General features: G+C 39.1%; 1 protein-coding gene across 7 annotated transcripts in view; it reads right to left on the bottom strand.

Annotated features, from left to right (window-relative positions):
- RBM39 (RNA binding motif protein 39) overlaps positions 1-21,492 on the bottom strand; it is a 49,145-nt gene extending 27,653 nt beyond the window's left edge. The window contains exons 1-6 of one of the 7 annotated variants that reach the window (XM_075072336.1): positions 21,208-21,431; positions 14,662-14,778; positions 11,984-12,046; positions 11,687-11,759; positions 10,136-10,185; positions 747-941 (exon numbers count right to left, since the gene is read on the bottom strand). Coding sequence is in view for 3 of the 7 variants with exons in the window: in XM_032766530.2 (XP_032622421.1) it covers positions 747-941; positions 10,136-10,185; positions 11,984-12,034 (296 nt within the window). In the remaining 4 variants the exon portion in view is untranslated. Of the gene's footprint in view, positions 1-746; positions 942-10,135; positions 10,186-11,645; positions 11,760-11,983; positions 12,047-14,661; positions 14,779-21,207 lie in introns of all 7 variants that reach the window. The other 6 variants (XM_075072335.1, XM_075072338.1, XM_075072337.1 and 3 more) reach the window with 6 other exon arrangements.
- Positions 21,493-21,958: the final 466 nt, after the last annotated feature.

The following is a 21,958-nucleotide window of genomic DNA, read 5'->3' as shown; positions in this document are numbered from 1 at the left end:
CTCAAAAACTGATTAGAAACAAACTTTGAAAAAAATATCCTCCATTGCTTGCAAACAGCTTTTTCATGTAACAAGTAGTCCTTAGCTACCAACTAGATAACTTCCTTCTGGAACAGTTTTGTCTATTTTTTTTCTACATACCTCTGTTTACTTCCTGCTTTGTGCACCAGCATCAGCGATGTCAGCAAAGCTCTGGGAATACAGTTTGTTAGTTAACGCCTGATGCAAGTTTGTTAGTTAATGCCTGATGCAAGCCCAGCAGGAAGAGGGTAGTTCATTTTTTTTTTATGGGTCCCATAGAAGTTTTTTAGAAGCAATAGCAATAGACTTAAGAACCTACACCCTACTGGAAACTATCTTTCAGTCTTTTAAGTGTTAAACCTTCAACTTGACCGGTTTAACTACTACTAAGCATCTTAATAGACAATTTCCTTTCATCCTAATCCTAACTAAATTTATATTCTGACTTTATGCTATTTGTTTTTCCATCAATTTTTAGTTCAATTTAATCAAAGTATAGGTTATTTGCTTGTAGTTAAGGATTAAAAACAAAACTACTGAAGTAGTAGATGAAACATATTGCATTATTTCCATTGTTCTCCTTACTGCCTTGTAAATTGCAACATTACTTTGAACAAGTGTTCAAAGTAAAAAGTAAACGGACTAGTTTAGAAAGTACATAGTTCAGTTTAAACCTCTACCATATTGATGTGAAACATGCTCAATTGTACACTAAAATAACCTACTATGGACTTCTATAGCGGCCTCTGAATCTACGTTCTCTACTTCTAGAGCGGCTACGTCTGCGTTCTTTGCTTCTGCTGCGTTTCCTTTCCCGACTTTTGCTCTTTTTCCTCTCACGATCACGGCTTCGTTTGCGCTCTTTACTTTTGCTCCTCTTCCTCTCATGACTGCGACTTCTGCTCTTGCTCTTTTTTCTCCTAAAAAAAATACAACTTATGTAACAGATGTAAAGAAACTTCAATGTTGGCTTCTGTCATCATGCATTAACTTTCCTCATCTAACTGGTCAGTCTTCTCCCTAACAATGTACTAATTTTACTTCCACAATCTGTAATGCCACAGACACTAACATAGGAACAATAACATTATCAGTTTTTATATGCTTGATCAGCCATTAGCAAAAAAGATCAATTAGAACTCTTAAAATTTGAGCATGAATGCTCCCTGGTTTCAAGCGCTCTCATCTTTTGGCTTTGTAAATATTAAAAAATACTACGCCTCCAAGCATGGTAGTGGGGCTGAATGTAAAATAGTACATATCAAATTCAACACGTCAATTACTACGTTGTAAAAGTATTTTCAATGAGCATCCAAGCTTTCAACATCTGCTAAGATGAAGAGAGTCAATTGGGGCTGACTTTTCACAGTAAAAGACAAAGGACAATTACTTATTTTTTTTATTAATCCTGACAGACATCTTGGAATTTTGCAGCATTACTGTAACAGCAGTAATATGCAAACTGTCTTCAGTTCCTATTAGCTACAGAATTCCAGAAGAACTGTTTAAATTTCACAAGGAGAAAACTGTTCATTGCTTATACACTAAAATAGTAGTTACTCTTCTAAAAGACGATCACTGTACACAGAGCCCCAAACAAATACTGCTGGACCGAAAGGAGCAAAACAATAAGTCCGCCACACAATTTGATCCCCCCCACAAAAGACAAAAACTTAAGAGGCATCAGGAGCTGAAGACTGTCCTACTGTCTCCACAACAAACAGAACACTTCACAAAGTGCTCACTCTATATATCTGACCTATCAGTCCTCATCTTCAGAGGAAACCTGCAGAGATGAGCGTGGGAGGTTAAATTCATAACTTTGCTAGACAATAAAAAAATCAGACTGAATAGACGCACTGGATTTATGGCTTATTACAACAATCTATAACCCACTAACAACCTCCCCTTAAGACTGAACGGGGATTAATGGGCTGCTTCACAGTGAATGGTCCCTTGAAATGGGTTAACTACTGACGCTAAAACAATCTGTCCCACCTTGTGTTTAGCTATGACACTATGATTATGGTTCCCTGGCATGAAAAAGAGATCTATGTAAACTTCTCTCACTCAACAACAGAAGTTGGTCCAATAAAAGATATTACCTCATCTACCCTGTCTCTTTAACAACCTGGGATCGACACAGCTACAACACTGTAAATTAAGGGACACCAATCAACTTTAACAAAAAAAACCTCAAACGTTGGCTTTATTTTTTTTTTAAATTTGTAAAAGTAAAAGTAACATCAGACTTCCATAACAAAGAATATTTTTGAAGAGCTTTCTGTTAGGGCTGTTAATTAATCGCAGTTAACTCAAAAAAGTTAATTGTGATTAATCGCAGTTTTAATCACACAGTTTAACAAGAAATACCAATTGAAATTTATTACTGTACATATTCCATCACAAGCCAGTTCGTTTATAAGCCTAACCCCCCAAGATGGATAAAAATGGAAATTTTTTATGACCCGTTCATAAGCCGACCCTATAATTCAGGGGTCAGCAAACTTTGGCTCCAGGCCCATCAGGATAAGCTGCTAGCGTCCCAAGATGGTTTAAGTGTCCCGTCCCGCCAGCTGTTTACCCTGATGGGCCAGGACAGCAACCGGTAGGGAAATTTGTGGGGGGGGGAGGGAGAAGCTGAGCATCAGGAGAGTAACCCCTATGACCATCCCCCAGATGACCCCACCCCTAGCCCGGGACCCCCACTTTCTCCCCATCCCATTCCTTCCCACCTTATCTGGGGCGGGTCAGGGGAGGATGTCTCTGGCCTGGCCACAGCCTGCTCCAGTGGGTCAGACCGAGCAGCACGGTCGCAGTCTGCTCTGGTGGGCCAGATCGGGCAGCACGGCCACAACCTGCCAGCCCCGGAGCTGCAGCTGCTTCGGAGGCTGGGGTGGGATGGGTACTTTGGCCCTACCTCTTCCCTTCTGGCTCTGTTGGGGGGAGGGGCTGTGTCCCACTCTCCCTCTCTATACCCCTTCATAAGCTGACCCCCTTCTCTGCTGCTTATGAACGAATATATATTGTAAATATTTTGGATGTTTTTCTTCCTTTTCATATATATTGTATTCTGTATTGTAACTGAAATCAAAAATCAAACTGTCATTTTTATTACAAATATCTGCACTGAAAAAAACAGTATTTTTCAATTCACCTCATACAAGTACTGTAGTGCAATCTGCCGTGAAAGTAACATTTACAAACAGATTTTTTTTTTATTACATAACTGCACTCAAAAGTAAAGCAATGTAAAACTTCAGAGCCTACAAGTCCACTTAGTCCTACTTCTTGTTCAGCCAAACAAGTTTGTTTACATTTACAGAAAGTGAGAACAGGCATTTGAATCGCACTTTTATACTTGGCATTGCAAGGTATTTACGTGCCAGATATGCTGATCATTCATATGCTCCTTCATGCTTTGGCCATCATTCCAGAGGACATGCTTCCACGCAGATTACATTTGTTTAAAAAAAATAATGCGTTAATTTTGTGACTGAACTCCTTGAGGGAGAACTGTATGTCCCTGCTGTTTTACCCACATTTTGCCATATATTTCATGTTATAGGAGTCTTGGATGATGACCCAGCATGTGCGTTCATTTTAAGAACACTTTCACTGCAGATTTCACAAAACGCAAAGAAGGTACCGATGTGAGATTTCTAAAAATAGCTACAGCACTCAATTCTACGCTTAAGAATCTGAAGTGCTGTCCAAAATCTGAGCGAGACAGGGTGTGGTGCATGCTTTCAGAAGTCTTAACAGAGCAACATTCCGATGTGGAAACTACAAAACCCGAACCACCAAAAAAGAAAATCAACCCTCTGCTGGTGGCACCTGACTCATATAATGAAAATGAACATGCGTCAGTCCACACTGCTCTGGATTGTTATCGAGCAGAACCCATCATCAGCCTGGACACATGTCCCCTGGAATGGTGGTTGAAGCATGAAGGGACATATGAATCTTTAGAGCATCTGGCATGTAAATATCTTGCATCGCCAGCTACAAAAGTGCCATGAGAATGCCTGTTCTCACTTTCAGGTAACATTGTAAACAAGAAGCGGGGAGCATTATATCCTGCAAACTTGTTTGTCTGAATGATTGGCTGAACAAGAAGTAGGAGTGAGTGGACTTGTAGGCTCTAAAGTTTTACACTGTTTTATTTTTGAATGAAGTTTTTTTGATATATAATTCTACATTTGTAAGTTCAACTTTCATGATGAAGAGATTGCACTACAGTACCTGTATTAGGTGAATTAAAATACTATTTTTTATTTTTATTTTGTTACAGAGCAAATACTTGTAATAAAAATAAATATAAAGTGAGCACGGTACACTTTGTATTCTGTGTTATAACTGAAATCCATATATTTGAAAATATAGAAAACTAAAAATATTTAAATAAATGGTATTCTATTAACAGTGCAATTAATCATGATTGTTTATCCCTTGACAGCCCTACTTTCTGTTTGAGCATTTCAAAACATTGCAGTCTGTTTCAACCTTTCCTCTTTTGTAGACCTTTCATGCAGCAACAAAGAGGAGAAAAGCCATTGGGAGACAGGACAATAATAAAACCAAGAGCAGCGATTTCACAGCAAGATCCAAAACGAACATTTTTTTTGAACTGTCTAGATTTTAAGTTCATTGTGTCCTTTTAAAACTACTCTTAAGTTATACCTCAGTCATTACACTGTCCTGCAATCCACACTCTCCAATATCTTCATGAAACCACTGACAGCTATGAGAAAACACAGCTGAAGTAACAACGGCCAGCTCTACATCAGACAAAAAGTAGTCTCCCATCTTTTTCCACGCTTTGCCAAAAATCAGCAACTGGATGAAGACCAACTGGCGAAAGCTGAATGCAGGCAACACTGAGGTGAGGATGGCAGTCAGAGGGAAGCACTTTGAAGAACTCCACCCTTATAACATCCTCCTCTATCACGTTCACACATCCTCAGATACTTACGTGAGCTTGGGTGTCTTACTTCCAGTTCTAATGAATGGCTAAGTAGTAATCATCCTGAAAACAGTCCTGTCTATCTATTTACAGCCAGAAAATTAACCCCATTTGCACAAAGATTCAACTACTGTGATTCACAGTCATGACTGCTGCAACAAACACCATCCTGATCAGGTGGTCGGTAATATCTCCCTACTGCTATATTCTTATTATTAGAGCATGGAAATACTACCCATTGAGAGTATTGGCTACAGTTTGGTTCATTTAAGATTTGATGCTACACTTTAATTAACATATAGTGCCACTCCCCCAACGAGCATAACCTGTTCTGTCCTTCTTAACTATTTTGTACCCTGGTATTACTGTCCCACTGATTGTCCTCATTCCACCAAGTTTCTGCAATGCCTATTACATCTAGATTATCTTTAAAAACTTCCTAGACTTGTTTCTCACCACTGTCCTCTCCCCAGCCCCGCATCCTTAGAACCCACCACAGCACAGGATTCAGAAAAAGACCAGATTGTTTTTACAAACATTTATACCATGAACACCACGCTTTATTAAAACTCCCCTCCCCGCCTACCTTCCTTTTCCTCCCTTCACTTCCCAAGCAACAAATCTACTCCAAAACAGAAGGACTCTCTCAATAATGCCAACCAGACATACCTAGTTATCTATAAAATGATTTTACACAGAAAGAAAGAGACAAAGGTGGATTAGAATAATACCCACCTCTCAATTACCACTTTTCATCAGTAGATCTCAAAATATTTTACCAATAAGGTCAGTGAATTAACTTCTATCTTAACTACGGAGCAACAGAGCAACTAACCCTTCCCCAAAAAGACAAACACCAACTAACCCATGCATTCCCACACCCCCAGGAAACAGTGACGCTAGCTATATGCAAAACACTGCCAAATGCACAAAGAAAAATGAAAGAAGAGCAGCTTTAATCTTTAATTTACAGTAATCTCAGGTGTTATAAATAAAATCAGAGGGAAGTGTGATTATTTTAAAGCTGATAGTTATTTGTACTAAAAGGACACTATCTTGGATTTAATCAAGAAACTTGACTACTCATTCCATTCTTTCATGTTATTAGGTGAAACTAGCCGTTTCTTTTTACTTTAACAGAAATGCTATAGGCTCAACAGAAGGGTACATCAGCCATAATGGTCTATTTTAAATTAATCAAATCGAGTGAAAAATTGTTGTAAAAACTTTACTCGAAAGTGCTTTGTTAAAGGGACCAAGAAGAATTCCTCAGAGGAGCAAAACCCACAGGAGCTGTTGGAGGCAAAAGAGGAATTTTCTCAAATAGTATATAGCAGCAGGATCAAAAGTGCAAACATGAAGCAGGAGAGACTGCAAAGTATGGACAGCTCATCTGCTGCTGTCAGAAGTGGTCACCAACCACAGCAACAGAACTGCTAACCACTAGCAACATATCCAAAAATGTATGAAATTACAAAACTGTCTCAACTGTTTCATCCTCTCCTCTATCAGCACCTTTACCTACATTTTCTGGCTCAACATATTACTCTGACTCAGACAGAATCCCTATGAAACAGTAATAAATTTCCCTGTTTAATTTTCAAGCTAAGAATAAACCAATAAGAAAGCTATGTAACAAATCTCCCCCCTTCCTCCCTCTTCCCCCAGATGAAAATGCTACTACTCAAGGAATAGTACTGAACACTGAGTGGCCATGCATCCATCACTTCTATCCTCTCTTTCCCTTCCTCTCAAATACATTGCCTCACATTAGGCATTGTTTTCAGCACATATGATCAAGCAGCATCTTCATCTTTCTGCAACTAACAAAATATGGCTATCATTCCTAGTAGCTACTGCAGTGTTTCACTCTCAACAGCAGCTTTTGACTGTTAAATAGTATAAGAGTTTATTTCCAAAGCTCTCAGTAGGGAAACTCCATACTGTCCTTCAAAAGTGTGTAGAACATGGCACACAGCAAGAACATTGGGAGAAGGGATAGCTCAGTGGTTTGAGCATTGGCCTGCTAAACCCAGGGTTGTGAGTTCAATCCTTGCAGGGGCCATTTAGGGATCTGGGGCAAAATCAGTACTTGGTCCTGCTAGTGAAGGAAGGGGGCTGGACTTGACCTTTCAGGGACCCTATCAGTTCTACGAGATAGGTATATCTCCATGTTACTGCACTTCAGAAAATCCCATCCATTTAGCATTAGTCACTTTACTTCTCTGCAGTGATGTTTCTCATCCCATCTTTTGACAGTCTTGTCTATTTAGAATGACTGTAAGCTCTTATTGGGCAGGGATGTCTTACTATGATTTGGCTATGATACAATGCAATGAGGCCCCGCTTTAAGTATGGGCCTCTTGGCACTACCATAATACAAAGAAGCAGCACATTCCATCACCACCCAGCTACTGCTGAGGCAATAATTAAAGCAATCTCTCTGTTAAAAAAGGAGGAATTGGTTTCAGTAATCCAAAAAAATATATAAATAAATAAAGACCACAGGCTTGCTCATTGAGAATATCATCAGGAGCAGAAAAACTTAACACTATTTTCCAATTTTTTTAAAAAACTTATCACTTAAATACCCAAAATTGTTACAATCAAGAACAGACTAAAAAAATGTTTCCATATACTTTGTGCATTTAACAATACTGTGGTATAAACACTATTGTGGAGTGATAGCTGGTAGAAACATGTGCAGATACAAAATTCATATCCGCACCAGATCCGTGATCAGCAAACATAGCCCATGGATGCGGATATCAAGCGGATATCTGCAGATTTGCCAGGCTCTAATAGTTGGGTTTGTTTTTTTGCAGTAGTGCCTACATCCATATGGCACTTTCCAGATAGAGAAGGCATGATTTCAGTTCTGAGAAAATTAGTCTATCCCATCAGTGATTTTATTCTTTTGTCCAGGTGAGTCTTTCACACTGCAACAAGAAACAGAAACATTCTAAGACAGAAAAACCTGACAGTAATACTCACAAAATAGACAGAGGGCCTCAGGGACAAGTTTTGTACCTGAAGTTGTTTAAAAATCAATTGGATTGAGTTGAGTGTCCCTTAATTTCTCTACTGAGAAAGAGGGATGGACAAATTGCTGTTATGCTATCTTATGTACAAAATGAACGTTGAGAAGTCTCTTACTCTGTCCAATGAGGCAACATTGATCAGCAAACACACTGTGGCCTCAAATCACAGAAGTTCACTCACACCTGTGATTTTACCAGTTAGTGGCAGCAGATTGTGGGTAGATCAGACAAACATGTTTCACCTACGGCTAAATCAGTTGGCAAAGCTCCATTCATGTCAAATCCTTAGCTCCGTGGTATATTAATACTGTTATGCTTCCAAAGGACTGTTACACTTGTCCACACCAAACATGTGAACCATTGAGCAATATTTGCAGCTAGCCTTCAATAAGTATAACAAATATTTTGTCCACAGAATGGCACCTAGCTTACAAGGAAATCATTACTGTAGTTTTGGCCCAAGCTCCAGATAGTGATAGTGAAGGCTTGTTCATCTGGAAGTTGGACATTCAATCACCGTAAAGGACTATTGGCCTAAACCTGCTCTAGCCTTGCCACAAGTCAGAATAATAAGACTCCTCAGTTATCAGCATCCTGCTGATTGCACATGTTGTACTGGGGCAGGTTCTGAGTCCCCTCTTATTTCTCTACCTTATCTCAGTCTTCAGCACCAAAGGACCTGGACTCACACCAGAAATATCTAGTTGAGAAATGCCCATACCACTTGGGGATTCAAGCCTGGCTGTACAAAGCCCCAAAATACTGTTCACTGTCAATTTGGGCTATACTGGAACCCCTTAAAGTGTGGCTTAGTCCGAAGAGCATCTATGTAAAAATGGCACTTTGACTTAGCCACAGCAGTTATGGGACAGCAAGCTGGAGACCGTTCCAGCTCACACAATTAAATTTCTAATGCAAGGCCAATTTCTGCTGTTACACAGGTAGCTGGATTTAAACCAATGTATATTTTAGCAATAAAGATGTGCAATACAAAAAAAATGTTGCTTAACTTTCAGATCGCAGGCTCAGCTGGAAGTTAGAAAACCCATCTTTACACTTGTGACCTATGGACATTTGACCTCAGAGTCTGACACACAAAGATGGAACCCAATGAAGCCTTTAAAAGAAATATTTAAATGTATGTCCAAATTTCTCTTCAGAATAGAGCCAGACTTCAGTTCTCTCGTACAGCAAATATCAAATATTTTAATCAAAATATGTGTAATTTAAGTAACCTTATTTTACATATTTGAATTTTTAAGTATTTTCTGTTCAACTCCAAATGCTTGACTGTTTTGTAGGGGATGCTTTCTTTGGGTTTCTCTCATTGTAGAGTGCATGGTCCTTGCCTACACAGGTCAACAGTAACTGGTTCAAAAAAAGGAAAAAAAAAAAAAAAATCACAGTATCAATCAGGATACTGACCAGGCAGACATTATAAAACAAAACACATTGGTAAGTCTCTCCTGGAGGAGATAAATACAATTAATTCTCTCCAGATTTGTTATACTTTAAACAAGGTTTGTTAGTTATTTTGGATTAGGGAGAAGAGAGAAAATTCATTCAAACAATAGCTTTTTTTTTTTTTACACACACACACAATACTAATTCAAGGAATAAAGTGTTGAAAGGAGTTAAAACTGTATTAGCCTGACACTGGCCAACACACACAACCACATTTCTATGAGCTTTCCCAGTTAGAACTTGAGGCCACTGAATTTCTCTGAACCAGAAGTCTTTCAAATTCATATAATTAGTGCACAAATGTAATTACAATTATTTCAAAAATTAACCTAAAATATATAAAAAACTCACAGATAGCACAGTGTCTTATATGGACAGTGTCATTATCTTTAAGCCCTCAAAACTGTTCTAGTTTACTTTTTTTTTTTTTTTAAAGGACACTAATTAATTGAAAATTTATACCACCGATATCAACTGCGTAAGAGGTAGTCATATTTGTTTGGAATGGCATAAACAGCAAAAGACAAACACAGAAGGATTTCCATTTTATTGTCTTGGACAGTACTACATACACTAAAAAGTAAAAATAAAGACTACTTGACAAGAGTTCCCTAGAAGCGTCAATATACAGATGTACACTTACTTCTTGCTGCGCTCTTCATGGCCATTGGCACTGCTCAATTTGTTCTCATCCTAAGCAGGGTTGATAGAAGAACATCGTGAGGACGAAGTGGTAACATTTCAAGTGGTCAAAGGGTAATGGGAATAGGAATAAGAAAATACAAAACAAAAATTTTAATACTAAATTACGTGTTTATAGTTTAATATGGAAAGCTATAAAAATTTAAGTAGGCATGTTTAACCACTTTGCTGTTTACATTTAAGACATACAATTATAAAATACAAGAATTACAGTTTTTAAAAATATATTAAATTGTAGATACTTCCTTACATGATTTAGATAGTAAATTATCCTGTAGATTTCAGCACTCAAGTGGTTAAATGTTATTTCTACAAAATGTAAGAGGAAGTTTCAGGTTTAAGCATTTTTCATGTGCTATGATCCCTTTGATCAGTACCAAGGCTATATCTCTGCCTAAGCCCCAAGTGGCCATGCTAGCAGCCAGCCACTATCGATTTCTTGTGACCGATGCCATTCCTGAGATCTTCGCTCATTTTCGTTGGAGGGTTGTAAGAGCTTGATGCCACCTCTGTCACACATCTCGCCCTGAAGCAAACAGGGATTCACACTGCTTTAGTAACGTCGACTCCCAAGAAAGTCATCAAAAATCCACCAGTCCAGCCTAAACATTCCCTATTTCCATACCTGTTTACATGGAAAATATCCATGTTAAACTAGGACACAAGAATCTTAACATTATAAATTATGACTATCTCTTCATGATTTTACGTAACTGCTAAATATTACATAAAACTAAATATACAGTGTTTAAAGCTTACAAATGCTCATCCAAAACTGATACCACATGGTTGTGCTAAACACTCCAAAATAAACTAACAGTAGCTGTTATATTTATTCTATAGTTTAATCACTCCAGCTACACCATGAGTACAACTGCTAAACTATTTCACGTTTATACATATTTCTTGTGAAACCAGTGCTAATGCATGCAAAATGTTAACACTTTCACCACCAATTGGTGAAAAAACGAAAAAAAGACAGTATACATTTGCTGCCTGTTAAGAAGACTAAGTACATCCCTATTCTAGTCATTCAGAAGTTAACAGAATTTTGTGTCAAAATTGGTAGTTCCTAATTGAACAACTAAAACAGAAGAGTACAACGGCTATTTTTAGAATGACACTGCAGACTGTGATACTGTCTTTTACTTGCTAAGAATGTTACTATTCAGGGATCCAAGAATTTTGGAAAGTTCTTTCACTCAGCAATTCATTTCCTTCTGCCCTGTTAAAAGATTAACCATCACCAGTCTTCTATGTTAAAAATAATGGTCACACGCCTCTTGCACTGAGCAGACTATTTAAAGATTTACTTGCCATGGACTGGTGAAAAGGTTATTCTTGGAACCCTGCTATTTTCCCAAACACTGCATTCACCTTGTTGCTATACCAAACTGGAGCTGGCAATTTTAGGCGAGTAATTGTTTTTTTTTGTTTGTTTGTTTTTTTACCTAGGGGACCACGGTACAGCGATACGTCACTCAATTACTACCTTATGATTGACAGTTCACACTGGAATCAAAGGTGAATTCATGGGAGTAGAGGTGAGATATCGTTAGGCAAGTCTACAAAGAGAGATAGATGGGCATTTATTCATCACGCTGAAGTGAAACTACTGCACAATATAATTACATTAACAGTATATATTTATTTGCAAGTTACATGTAATGCATCTCCAATAAGATAAATCATGAGGGCTCCAGGGATGTTAGTTTACAGTTCAGCAGTAGTTTCATGAATAAGGCTAAATTAAGGTAAGTACAACACCTCACTGGCACATTTTTCTCACCTTCTTGTAAGGAGCCTCAAGCATTGCTTCAATATCAATATCGTCAGCCATTTTTCAGGACACCTGAAAGGAAGAGCAAAATCCATCAGACAGGAAAAGAGCTCATAAACTATATCAATCTCTAATAGCTCCTAAGGTGCTTGTACTGTTGGTGACAAGGCCAATGTTGGGAAGATGCCAAATTCACAAAATGATTTTTAGTTACAATACATACTAATAGGCTTAGCAAGCTGGTCAACTGACTGCTGTCAAATACTGCTAAATATTCCATCAAGAATGCCCTGAGGACAACCTTTTTGACTACATCATGATGTCTGTTATCTGTTAGCAAGCCTATATCAATGTCTTTGATCACTTTACTACATGCTAATGCCACATATTGGGGAAAAAGGTGAACTGAAAGCTGAATATCTTGATTGGCTGGAATCTTCTAGAACAAACATTGTGCATACATAGGAATGACTATCTTTATTTGTCTGCAAGGCCATCACTGCATATGGCAGTTTACAAAGCACATTAAACAAGTTAAAAGGGCATACAAGCTAAACTGACTAGACAAATACAGAAATTAACCAAAAGGAAAAAAGGTAGAGAAGGGCTCACAATATTTAAACCTCCTCTCCAAATGCAAAGAGAAAAGGCGTACTGCCACTGAGCTGCCTACCTAACATAAGTGCATTTAAAATTTTTCTTTTATAATTGCTATACTGGGTGGATGAAAACCAATGATTTTTTTTTTTAATAAAAAAAAAATCAGGTTTTGATTTAAATTGCATTTTTCTGATAAAATGCTTTGAGAAAAAAACCTATCTAAAGATAGTTTTAATTAAGATACATTAGAGCTCAAAGATATCTCATCGTGGAATAGGGATTATAAATTCTATAGTATGAGAACATATTCATGTAATGTTTAAGAAAAGTTTTGTAAATGAGTTCCAACAGCTCATGGATTAAGGACCCAATCTTATGCAGTTCCAGGGCCTTCTGTATAAATTATTTAGGTCAGTGGTTCCCAAATGGTTTTGTGAAATGTTACAGGGGGGTTGTCAGGGAAAAACTCCCTAATGGTGGACAGAGCTGTCCTTAGAGACCGTAGGCAGCACAGGGCCAGCAACCCGCAGTCCTTGGACTTCCAAGAGTTAAGCAGATCAAAGCAAGGATCTCTATCACACTGAGATTTAAACTTCAAGACTTCTTATAAGAAACCGAAAGTATACATTTTTCAAAATTAAATAGGCGGCTAGTATTGTTTGTAAAATTATTATGAAGAACAAGTTTAAGCTCTATTGTAACGTGCATTGTTTGCCTGGACTGCTCAAGACCTTAAAGGTTTGTGTAGGAGGAACTTTTTGAGTTGGCTTCTTAAATATCTTCATGCTGTTTCACATCCAATATGTGATGAAATATAGGTCTCTTGTCTTATAAAGAGGCTTATTCAAAATGATACAAGCTATGAAAATGAGATCTTGGAAGAGTGTTGCCATTTTCATAATATAATAAAAATACTGTAATGATAAATAATAGTGTGTAATAAGCATGTCATAAAAACAAATTTTATATTTCCAAGATCACTGCTTTTACAATTTATACTCAGGTAAAGGAGAAAACCCCCGGAAATATTCATTTTTAGGAGGGGATTCTTGAGACTTGACATTTTAGCAAAAGGGGTTCACAGGTTGTTAAAGTTTAACCTAAATCAGCAGTTCCTAATCTTTCCATCTACCCAATGGGACTCAGTGCTCAGTCTAGAAGGCGCCATCAGAGATGCTTAGGTTTGCAGTTCTCAAACTGGATTTGCATCTCCAGAGATAACATGTTTGTTAACAGTAAAAATGTTTTTAAATAAAGAAATATATAGAGGTGAGAAACAACAGACCTCAACTCTATTGTCCCTCTGCAGATTTGTGTACCCAATCAATCCCTTACCTCTCTCTAAAAGTGCAAAGTTTCAAAAAGTTCAATTAATAGAAGATTGTTGGGGCAGAATAGATCTGGATAAGGAGAGGTCATCTGGAGATAAATGTGAGAAGGCAGAGACAGGGAGCAGAAACAAATGTGAAACTTCTTTAGCAGCATATTCCAGAAGTCTGGAGGTCTTTCTGAGTGTAGCTTTCATAGATTTGAGATTATATCATTCTCTCACTAGAAGGGAAAACCTACAATGGCAGCTGGCCATAAGAGACTCAGTTTGAGAATATTTTAAATGAAGTTCCTCTACTTGTGGGTAAGACAGGCATGCATGCAAAATGTAAACAGTGTAACAAAGAAATGCAAGGCCTGGTTGCCCGAATGAAACAACGTCATGAGAAGTGTTCCTTCTCAGGAGGAAGCTGCGCTGAAGATGATGAAAGGAACATGTCTGAACATGCAGGATCTTCAGGTTGGTTAACTTTTATTTCATACTTCTTTCTTAAGGACTGCCTGTCTTCCTTCTGCACTATTCTTGAATTCTCATGTTTGAGCAAAAAATATAGTTGTTACTCTATGGTACTTTCATTTTAGATGCAGTTGTGATAAAAATAAATAGCTGAAATAGGCAGATCTTCCTTTTACAATTTCACCTTTAAAGTAGCAGTGAGTGTCAGTGAATGCAATGAGTAATACTAAATGAGCAGTAGGGTAATAATTAAATAACTGCATTGACTTATTTTGTTTAGGAGAATCCATCCTCAACATACAGGATTCTGAAGACTATCCACCTTCAAGATCACCATCATTTTCTATAATTTCAGAGTTCTCTGCCAATTATAGTGTTTCAGTCACATCATGTATGTCACACAGCCACAGTATATCACCTGTAGCAAAAAGAAAAAAAATCTCCATCATCCAGAAACAACCACAGATAAATTTGTGATAAGAACCAGCAGATTACAAAAAGAGGTAATTGATGAAAACATTGCCCGGTTTGTTTATGCAACAAACGCTCCTTTCCTTATGACTGAGAACCCACATTTCATTAACATGGTTCAGTCATTAAGATCAGGATACAGTCCACCCAAAAGAGTAGATGTCGCAGGCAAATTGCTGCATACAATGTATGAAAGAGAAACTGAGCAGTGTGCAAAAGGTCTAGAGGGTGAAATTGTTAACCTGAGTCTTGATGGGTAGAGCAATGTTCACAATATGCCTGTGTGACAACAGAAGAAGGGAATGTCTTCCTTACAGAAACAATTGACACACCAGGAAATGCACACACAGCAGAATACTTACAAGCAGCAGCAGTAAAAGCTATAACAAACTGTGAAAAAAAATTCAAATGTCTAGTAGGCAGCCTGGTCACAGATAATGCTGCAAATGTATCCAAGATGAGAAGAAGGTATTTAGAAGAGTCTCGAGCTAATAACATACAGTTGCAATGCTTCATTGATGGCATCTCTTAGGCAAATACTGTCATGTACCAGAAATAAAGGCTAGTGTTTGTTGAAATTTGGGCAAAATACCTTGCGCTAACAACCACTTTGCAGCAGCTTGCTCTTTGAAAAAAGTGGGAGGAACCTAAGCTAACTCTCCCACGAGACGTGCGATGGAACTCGTAGTGAACTGTTTATTGAGCACTATATCAAGAAACTGGCCTAATCTGAGTGACAGTTTGTGAAACAAAATTGTCAAAAAAAATAGATGGCACTATCACCCGAAGCTTTCTCAACATTGGACTTAAGAGAAATGTTGACCAGCATGCTGAGTTACCATTGAAGCCTATTTTTTGTAGGCCTTGAGCAAATGCAGGGCTATAGCCATTTTATTGCTGACTCTGCTGAAATTTGGAAAAACTTCGAAGTGAGATTCTTAAAAAGGAAATATGCCAATCACAGAGTTAAATTACAAGCCATTAAAAAAATGAATTGGAGAAAGCACGTCTCGCAGCTCATTTTGCTTGCAAAATATTCTCAATACTCAGTACCAGGGTCAAACTTTAACTGCTGAAGAAGAGGAGTTGGCTATGACATGGACATCCAGCAATCACCCCGCCATAATACCAACTATAATAAACTTCAGCGCTAAGGGTGAACCATTCAAGAAATATATGTTTGCTGAAGATGTTTTAAAGAAAGTCACCCCAGTGAACTGGTGGAAGTCACTGAAGCACTTGGATTCAAAAATACTGTTGAACTGATAATCTCACTTTTAACAGCAGTATCTTCTTCTGTTGGTGTAGAAAGAATATTTTCTTCTTTTGGACCAATTCACTCCAAATTGAGAAACTGTTTGGAACCTGAAAAAGCAGGAAAGCTTGTTTTTCTTTTCCAGATTATAAACAAACAGGAAAATGAAGGTGAAGATGACCAAGTTTCTCATGTTGACCTGGCTGACATGGTCGATTTAATTTTTGTGAGTTTTTTTTAAATATATATATATATTTCATTTAACTATTTTAGTTAACACAATTTTAACAAAAACAAAACTGATTTTAAAAAAACGTGTAACTAAATTCAAAAACTCATATGCTTGTGTTAAATTATATGCTTGCTGCTGAAGGAAAAAATCCAGAATATATAACGTCGTTTTAATTAAATAAAAATTTAAATATCTGTCTGGTGATGTTCTCCTCCTAATACAGCATGGCAAGAAAATCCTCCAAATATTGAATAGGAGATATTTATGAAGTCATTGGGAGGTGAACTATCCGCTTCAAATAGTCATTCATTTTCTGATATAGCTGTAAAACTAATCTGAAATGTTTTCCAAAAAAATCAATTTAAAAAGGTATAGTGTGTACCTTCTAAAAATGAAACCTACATCCATCTGAGTTGTGAAGAATATGTATTAAGGTTATAACAGCCAACAATAATGCACTTTTATGTGGAAACCCATGATTAAAACAGGTCTTCCTAACTAGTGATTGAAATCATGATTTAAATCAATTTGATTTAAATTCAATCCATCATGTTGTTATGTGTGTGTTTCCTGTTTAATTTCATTTTCTTTTGTAATTGTTCAGTCTTTTTCATATTTAAATATGAAGGTAACATTGCTTTAAAAAGTAGCAATGATTATTTCATTTTTTAAGAACTTCATTTCATTGTTTCACATTTTCCAAGTTAAGATAATTATTAAATAACCTGTTTCTTGTAATTAGGTATATGTATCAAAGGCTAAGCCTACTGGAAACCGTAGTCTTACTACCGTTCTAATAAGTTAGCACTTTAAAATATTTGACCAATTATTTTTGGACCAGTCAACTGACCAACTCTACATACTAATAAGGACCTTGTTAAAATGATTCTGAGTGAGAAACATATGGAGAAGAATCAGGAAGGAGCTTGCAGTGGGAATGCAACCTGCATGCTGACCGTACAGAATGCAATATAAGCACCAGCTAAGTCATGGCTATGAATGGAAAAAAGTTCAAAGAAAAGAACTGTGTGCCATCTACTTCTTTATGACAACGAGTATCAGAAAGATTCTCTCTACACCCAAATATCCTTATTTATTAGAAATTCAGGTCTTACACCAAACTGAAGAAAGGTTTGATACACATTACCAAAAGAAGCAAGACCTAAGCAACAGAGAAGGGACACGTAGGCAAACTACTTAAAACTTGGATTTTTGCAAATGTTCAAGTTTCATAGATTCCAAGGCCAGAAAGTGCCATTACGCATAGCACAGCCAGACAATGTGTCCATGTGTTTCCTGAATCAAGCCCAATAATTTGCAGATGATCTAGAGTTTCTCTTTGAAAGACATCCAATCTTGATATACAGATTTCAAGTGATGAAGAATTCACTTCATCCCTTCAGAAGCTGTTCAGTGATAATTACCCTCACTGTTAAAAAAAACATGTGCCTTATTTCCAGTTTGAATGTCGTCTAGATTTTCAATTTCAAGCACTTGGGTCTTGTTATGCTTTTGTTAGCTTGAAGAGCCCTTAGCACCCGATACTTTTAAACTGATCAAGTTGTCTCTTAAAAAACTTGCTCTTCTGCAAGCTAAAATAAATTGAATTTCTTAAATTACTCACTGCAACACAAGTGTTCCAGTCCTCATACTTCCTGTCTTCCCTGAAGCCTCCTCAATTTTTCCAATATCTTTTTTGAAGTGAGGATATCAGACCTGGACATAGTATACCAATCGCAGTCTCATCATATACAGAAGTAAAGTTATCTCCCCATTCCTATGCCATATTCTTCTGTTTGTACAGCCAAGGATAGCATTCGCTCCCAACTACAGCATTTCCTCAACCGCTCATATTCAGTTGGTTATCCACCATGATTCCGTCTATCTTTTTCAGTCCCCGCTCCTGTAAATATGGCCTATGTGTTTTTACCAGTATTAAGAGAAATTTGTTTAAATCCAACTTCCCAACAGATTCAAATCTGTCAGTGCAACCTATCCTTATTTCCACTTCACCAATCTTTGGTATTATCTGCAAAGTTTATCTGCAATGATTTCATATTTTCAACCAGGTCATTGACAAAGAAATTGACTAGCACTTAGCCAAGAGCAGATTCTCGTGGGACCCCACTAGAAACACTTCCTTTCAATGATGATTCCCAATGAAATGTGGACAAGGATGATCCAATGGATAGTGTATTTAGATTTTCAGAAAGAGAAGGTCATTCCATGGTTGGCTGAAATGGTTAAAAAGACAGGAAGCAAAGGGTAGGAATAAATGGTCATCTTTCAGAATGGAGAGAGGTAAATAGTGGTGTCCCCCAGGAGACCAGTGCTGTTCAACATAAATGATCTAGAAAAACAGTAGATGACAAAATTTGCAATTACTCAAGATAGGTAAGCCCAAAGCAGACTGCGAAGAGTTACCAAGGGGGTTCACGAACTGGATGACTGAGCAACAAAATAACAGATGAAATTCAGTGGTGATAAATGCAAAGTAATGCACATTGGAAAACATAATCCCAGCTACACATACAAAGTGATGGGATATAAATTAGCGGTTACCACTCAAGAAAGATCTTGGAGTCATTGTGAATAGTTCTCTGAGGTCTGCTCAATGTGCAGCGGTAGTCAAAAAAAAGTAAGAGAAAAGGAAAGAGATAGATAGAACAGAAAATACCATAATGCCTGTATATAAATCCATGGTTCGCCCACACCTTGAACACTGTATGCAGATCTGGTCACCCCATCTCAAAGAAGATATACTGGAATTGGAAAAGGTACAGAAAAGGGCAACAACAAATGATGAAGGGTATGGAATAGCTTCCATATGAGGAGAGATTAAGAGACTGGGACTCTTCAGCATGGAAGAGAGACAATTAAGGGCGGATATGACAGAGGTCTATAAAATCTGGACTGGTGTGAAGAAAGTGAGTAAGGAAATGTTATTTACTCCCTTTCATAACACAAGAAATAGGGGTCACCTAATGAAATTAAGACAGCGGGTTTAAAACAAATAAAAAGAAGTACTTCACACAACACATGGTCAACCTGTGGAACTCTTTGCCAGGGGATGTTGTGAAGGCCAAAACTATAACAGGGTTAAAAAAAGAACTAAGTAAGTTCCTAGACGACAGATCCAGCAATGGCTATTAGCCAGGACTGGCAGGGATACACCACCATGATCTGCATATCTCTAGCCTCTGTTCCCGAGAAGCTGGATGTGTACGACGGGACGGATCACTTGATGATTGCCTGTTCTGTTCATTCCCTCTGAAGCACCTGTCATTTGTGAATGCCAGAAGATAGGATATTAGGCTAGATGGACCATTGGTGGGGAACAGTTTCACAGACCTGAAGATGAGCTCGGAGTAAGCTCAAATGCTTATCTCTCTCATCAACAGGAGTTGGTCCAATAAAAATTATTACTTAACCCATCTTGAATCTCCGATATCCTGGGACCAACATGGCAACAACAACACTGCATACAACATACAGTACCAAGTCAAGCATTACAGAATTATAAAGTTACCTTTACCAAATTTGTAATCTCATGAAAAATAGCATTATTTCACAATACCTCTTTCCCATAAACCATGTTAAATGGCACCTATTAATTTAATGCTGGGATAAGAATAGTAAGGACTCAACATTCTCACACTCTTCAATTGCAGAAACTCAAAATGTCCAAACAGGGGAACAAAGACTCTTAACCACTGATATTCCTATACACAAAAAAACCTAAAACCTTTTCAGGGCACCTAATCACAACGCAGCAATGGGTGCAAACCCTGCTTATACTGTTAGTATAATCTTTAATTATAAACTTCAAAGTAATTTCTGTATTGTCCTCCTACCCTTTTTTTGCTTCTTCATGATGTACAAAGGAGGCCTAAATGATGTTCCCTACCTTCACTTTTCACTTAAGCAATTTCAGAAATATTAACTCTAGTCCTTCCCAGTTTTGCTGGAAGTCCTCTGGGAGGTCTCTGGGGTGTTTACTGTGAGCTGCAATACCTTCACCAAATTCCCCAAGAAATAAATGTATTTTCTTACCATGTGTTTAGTCAACATGGTAAGACACTAGTCAAAGCAAAACAGTTTTTAGTTTTCACACGTTACTATGTCAAGAAAGCCACTAGGGTTGAGTGCAGGGTTTACCTCAAGGGATCAAAGCCCCACTTGCCTTACGTACCTTGTGTTAGCAATATTAGTTAACAATGGATACAACCACACTTCGTGCTCGAGTTCCTGGCCAAGGCCAGGCCAAACCTGCCTTTCCCCAACACGTTGCTACTTAAGTTCAATAGGTAGTAACAAAACAATTTAATTTCAGACTGTCCAGCATCTAACTTAGCCCGGTTTGGCGCCCACGGCACTCGCCCTCCCGCCGCCAGCCCACAGACCCGGATTTAAAATCCCAATCGGACAGAAACAACTTTCCGGAGGATCCTTCGCGCAGCTTCTCCCCACCGGGAGGCGCGGAGCGGTCAGGCGGGGGTGCCCCGTGCGCTCCCAGCCTTGGCGGCAGCAGTAGCTGCACCCGGGACAGTCTGGACCGAGGCCCAACTCGCCAACTACATGGCCATAGGAACAGCCAGGCCGCCAGCCAGGCCAACCGCTGCGGCCTCCCCAGCGCCACCTCCAATGCGGGGGGTAACAACCGGTAAGGCCCCAATGCCCCCGGGATTTCGGGCCAAGGGCCTCCCCGGGAAGGCGGGCCCGGCTAGGAAGACGGCCGAGAAGCCTCCCGGAGAACACTGGGTAAAAGGGCCCGGCCAGAAGGGGAGGCTCTGCCCGCTGCCCCCCTCATGCGGCGGCGGGAAAGGCCCCTGGGCCGAACACGGCCGCAGAACGGGACGGCCATGAGCAGGCGGGGGCCGCGCGGTTACCTGCGCTGCTGTGGGTTACGCTTCTGGCTCAGGTGCCCGGGATCCGGTGGCGCTAGGGACGGGGATAGGCCCAGCGGCGGCAAGTCCCTCAGAAAAGGGGGCGGCTCGGATACTAAAGGCCGCTTCGGGCCAGCTCTGGTGGCGGCAGCGACTGCTCCCTGAAATGGCGCCCGCCGCGTCTAGCTACTCGGGAGCTCCGCGCACTCACGCACGGGGTCGCCCAGAGCCTATTGCACGGGCTCTCGCGACACTGAGACAAAACAAACAAGGCTGAGCAGCGTCCTTGACACAATAATCTCGCGAGACACCACACCCGGAAGCAGCTAGAACAATCGCGAGAATAAGGACTAGGCCCCGCCAAAGTACGCTCCCTTCCCGTATGCACAAAGTCTCGCGAGATTCGGGTCAGCAGCAACCGCAATAGAGAGATCAAAGGTTAAATTTGGATATTTAAACTAGAAGTAAAATGTCTTACCCTGCTCTGCTCCCCAGTAGCTCTAGGTTGGGGAGGAAGAGGGGTTTTCAGTGCTGGGGCAGAGGGGTCCTCACACCCCTGAGAGTGCTGGGCAGGGGGGAAATCAGTTCTGACTAGAAGGATCCCCATTCCCTCCTGGAGCACAGGGCTGGGAGGTCCCCACCCCAGTGCCATGATTGTCGCTCAGTCATGCCCACTTCTCTCTGCCCAGCTCTAATAAAGGCCTTGTTTACACTGGAACGTTTTCTGCTATGGCACTGGCGTAAAGGGTTGCCA

This window comes from Chelonoidis abingdonii, chromosome 14 (assembly GCF_003597395.2).
Source record: "Chelonoidis abingdonii isolate Lonesome George chromosome 14, CheloAbing_2.0, whole genome shotgun sequence".
In the NCBI taxonomy this organism is placed as follows: domain Eukaryota; kingdom Metazoa; phylum Chordata; order Testudines; family Testudinidae; genus Chelonoidis; species Chelonoidis abingdonii.
This window is presented reverse-complemented; position numbering and strand designations above follow the sequence as displayed.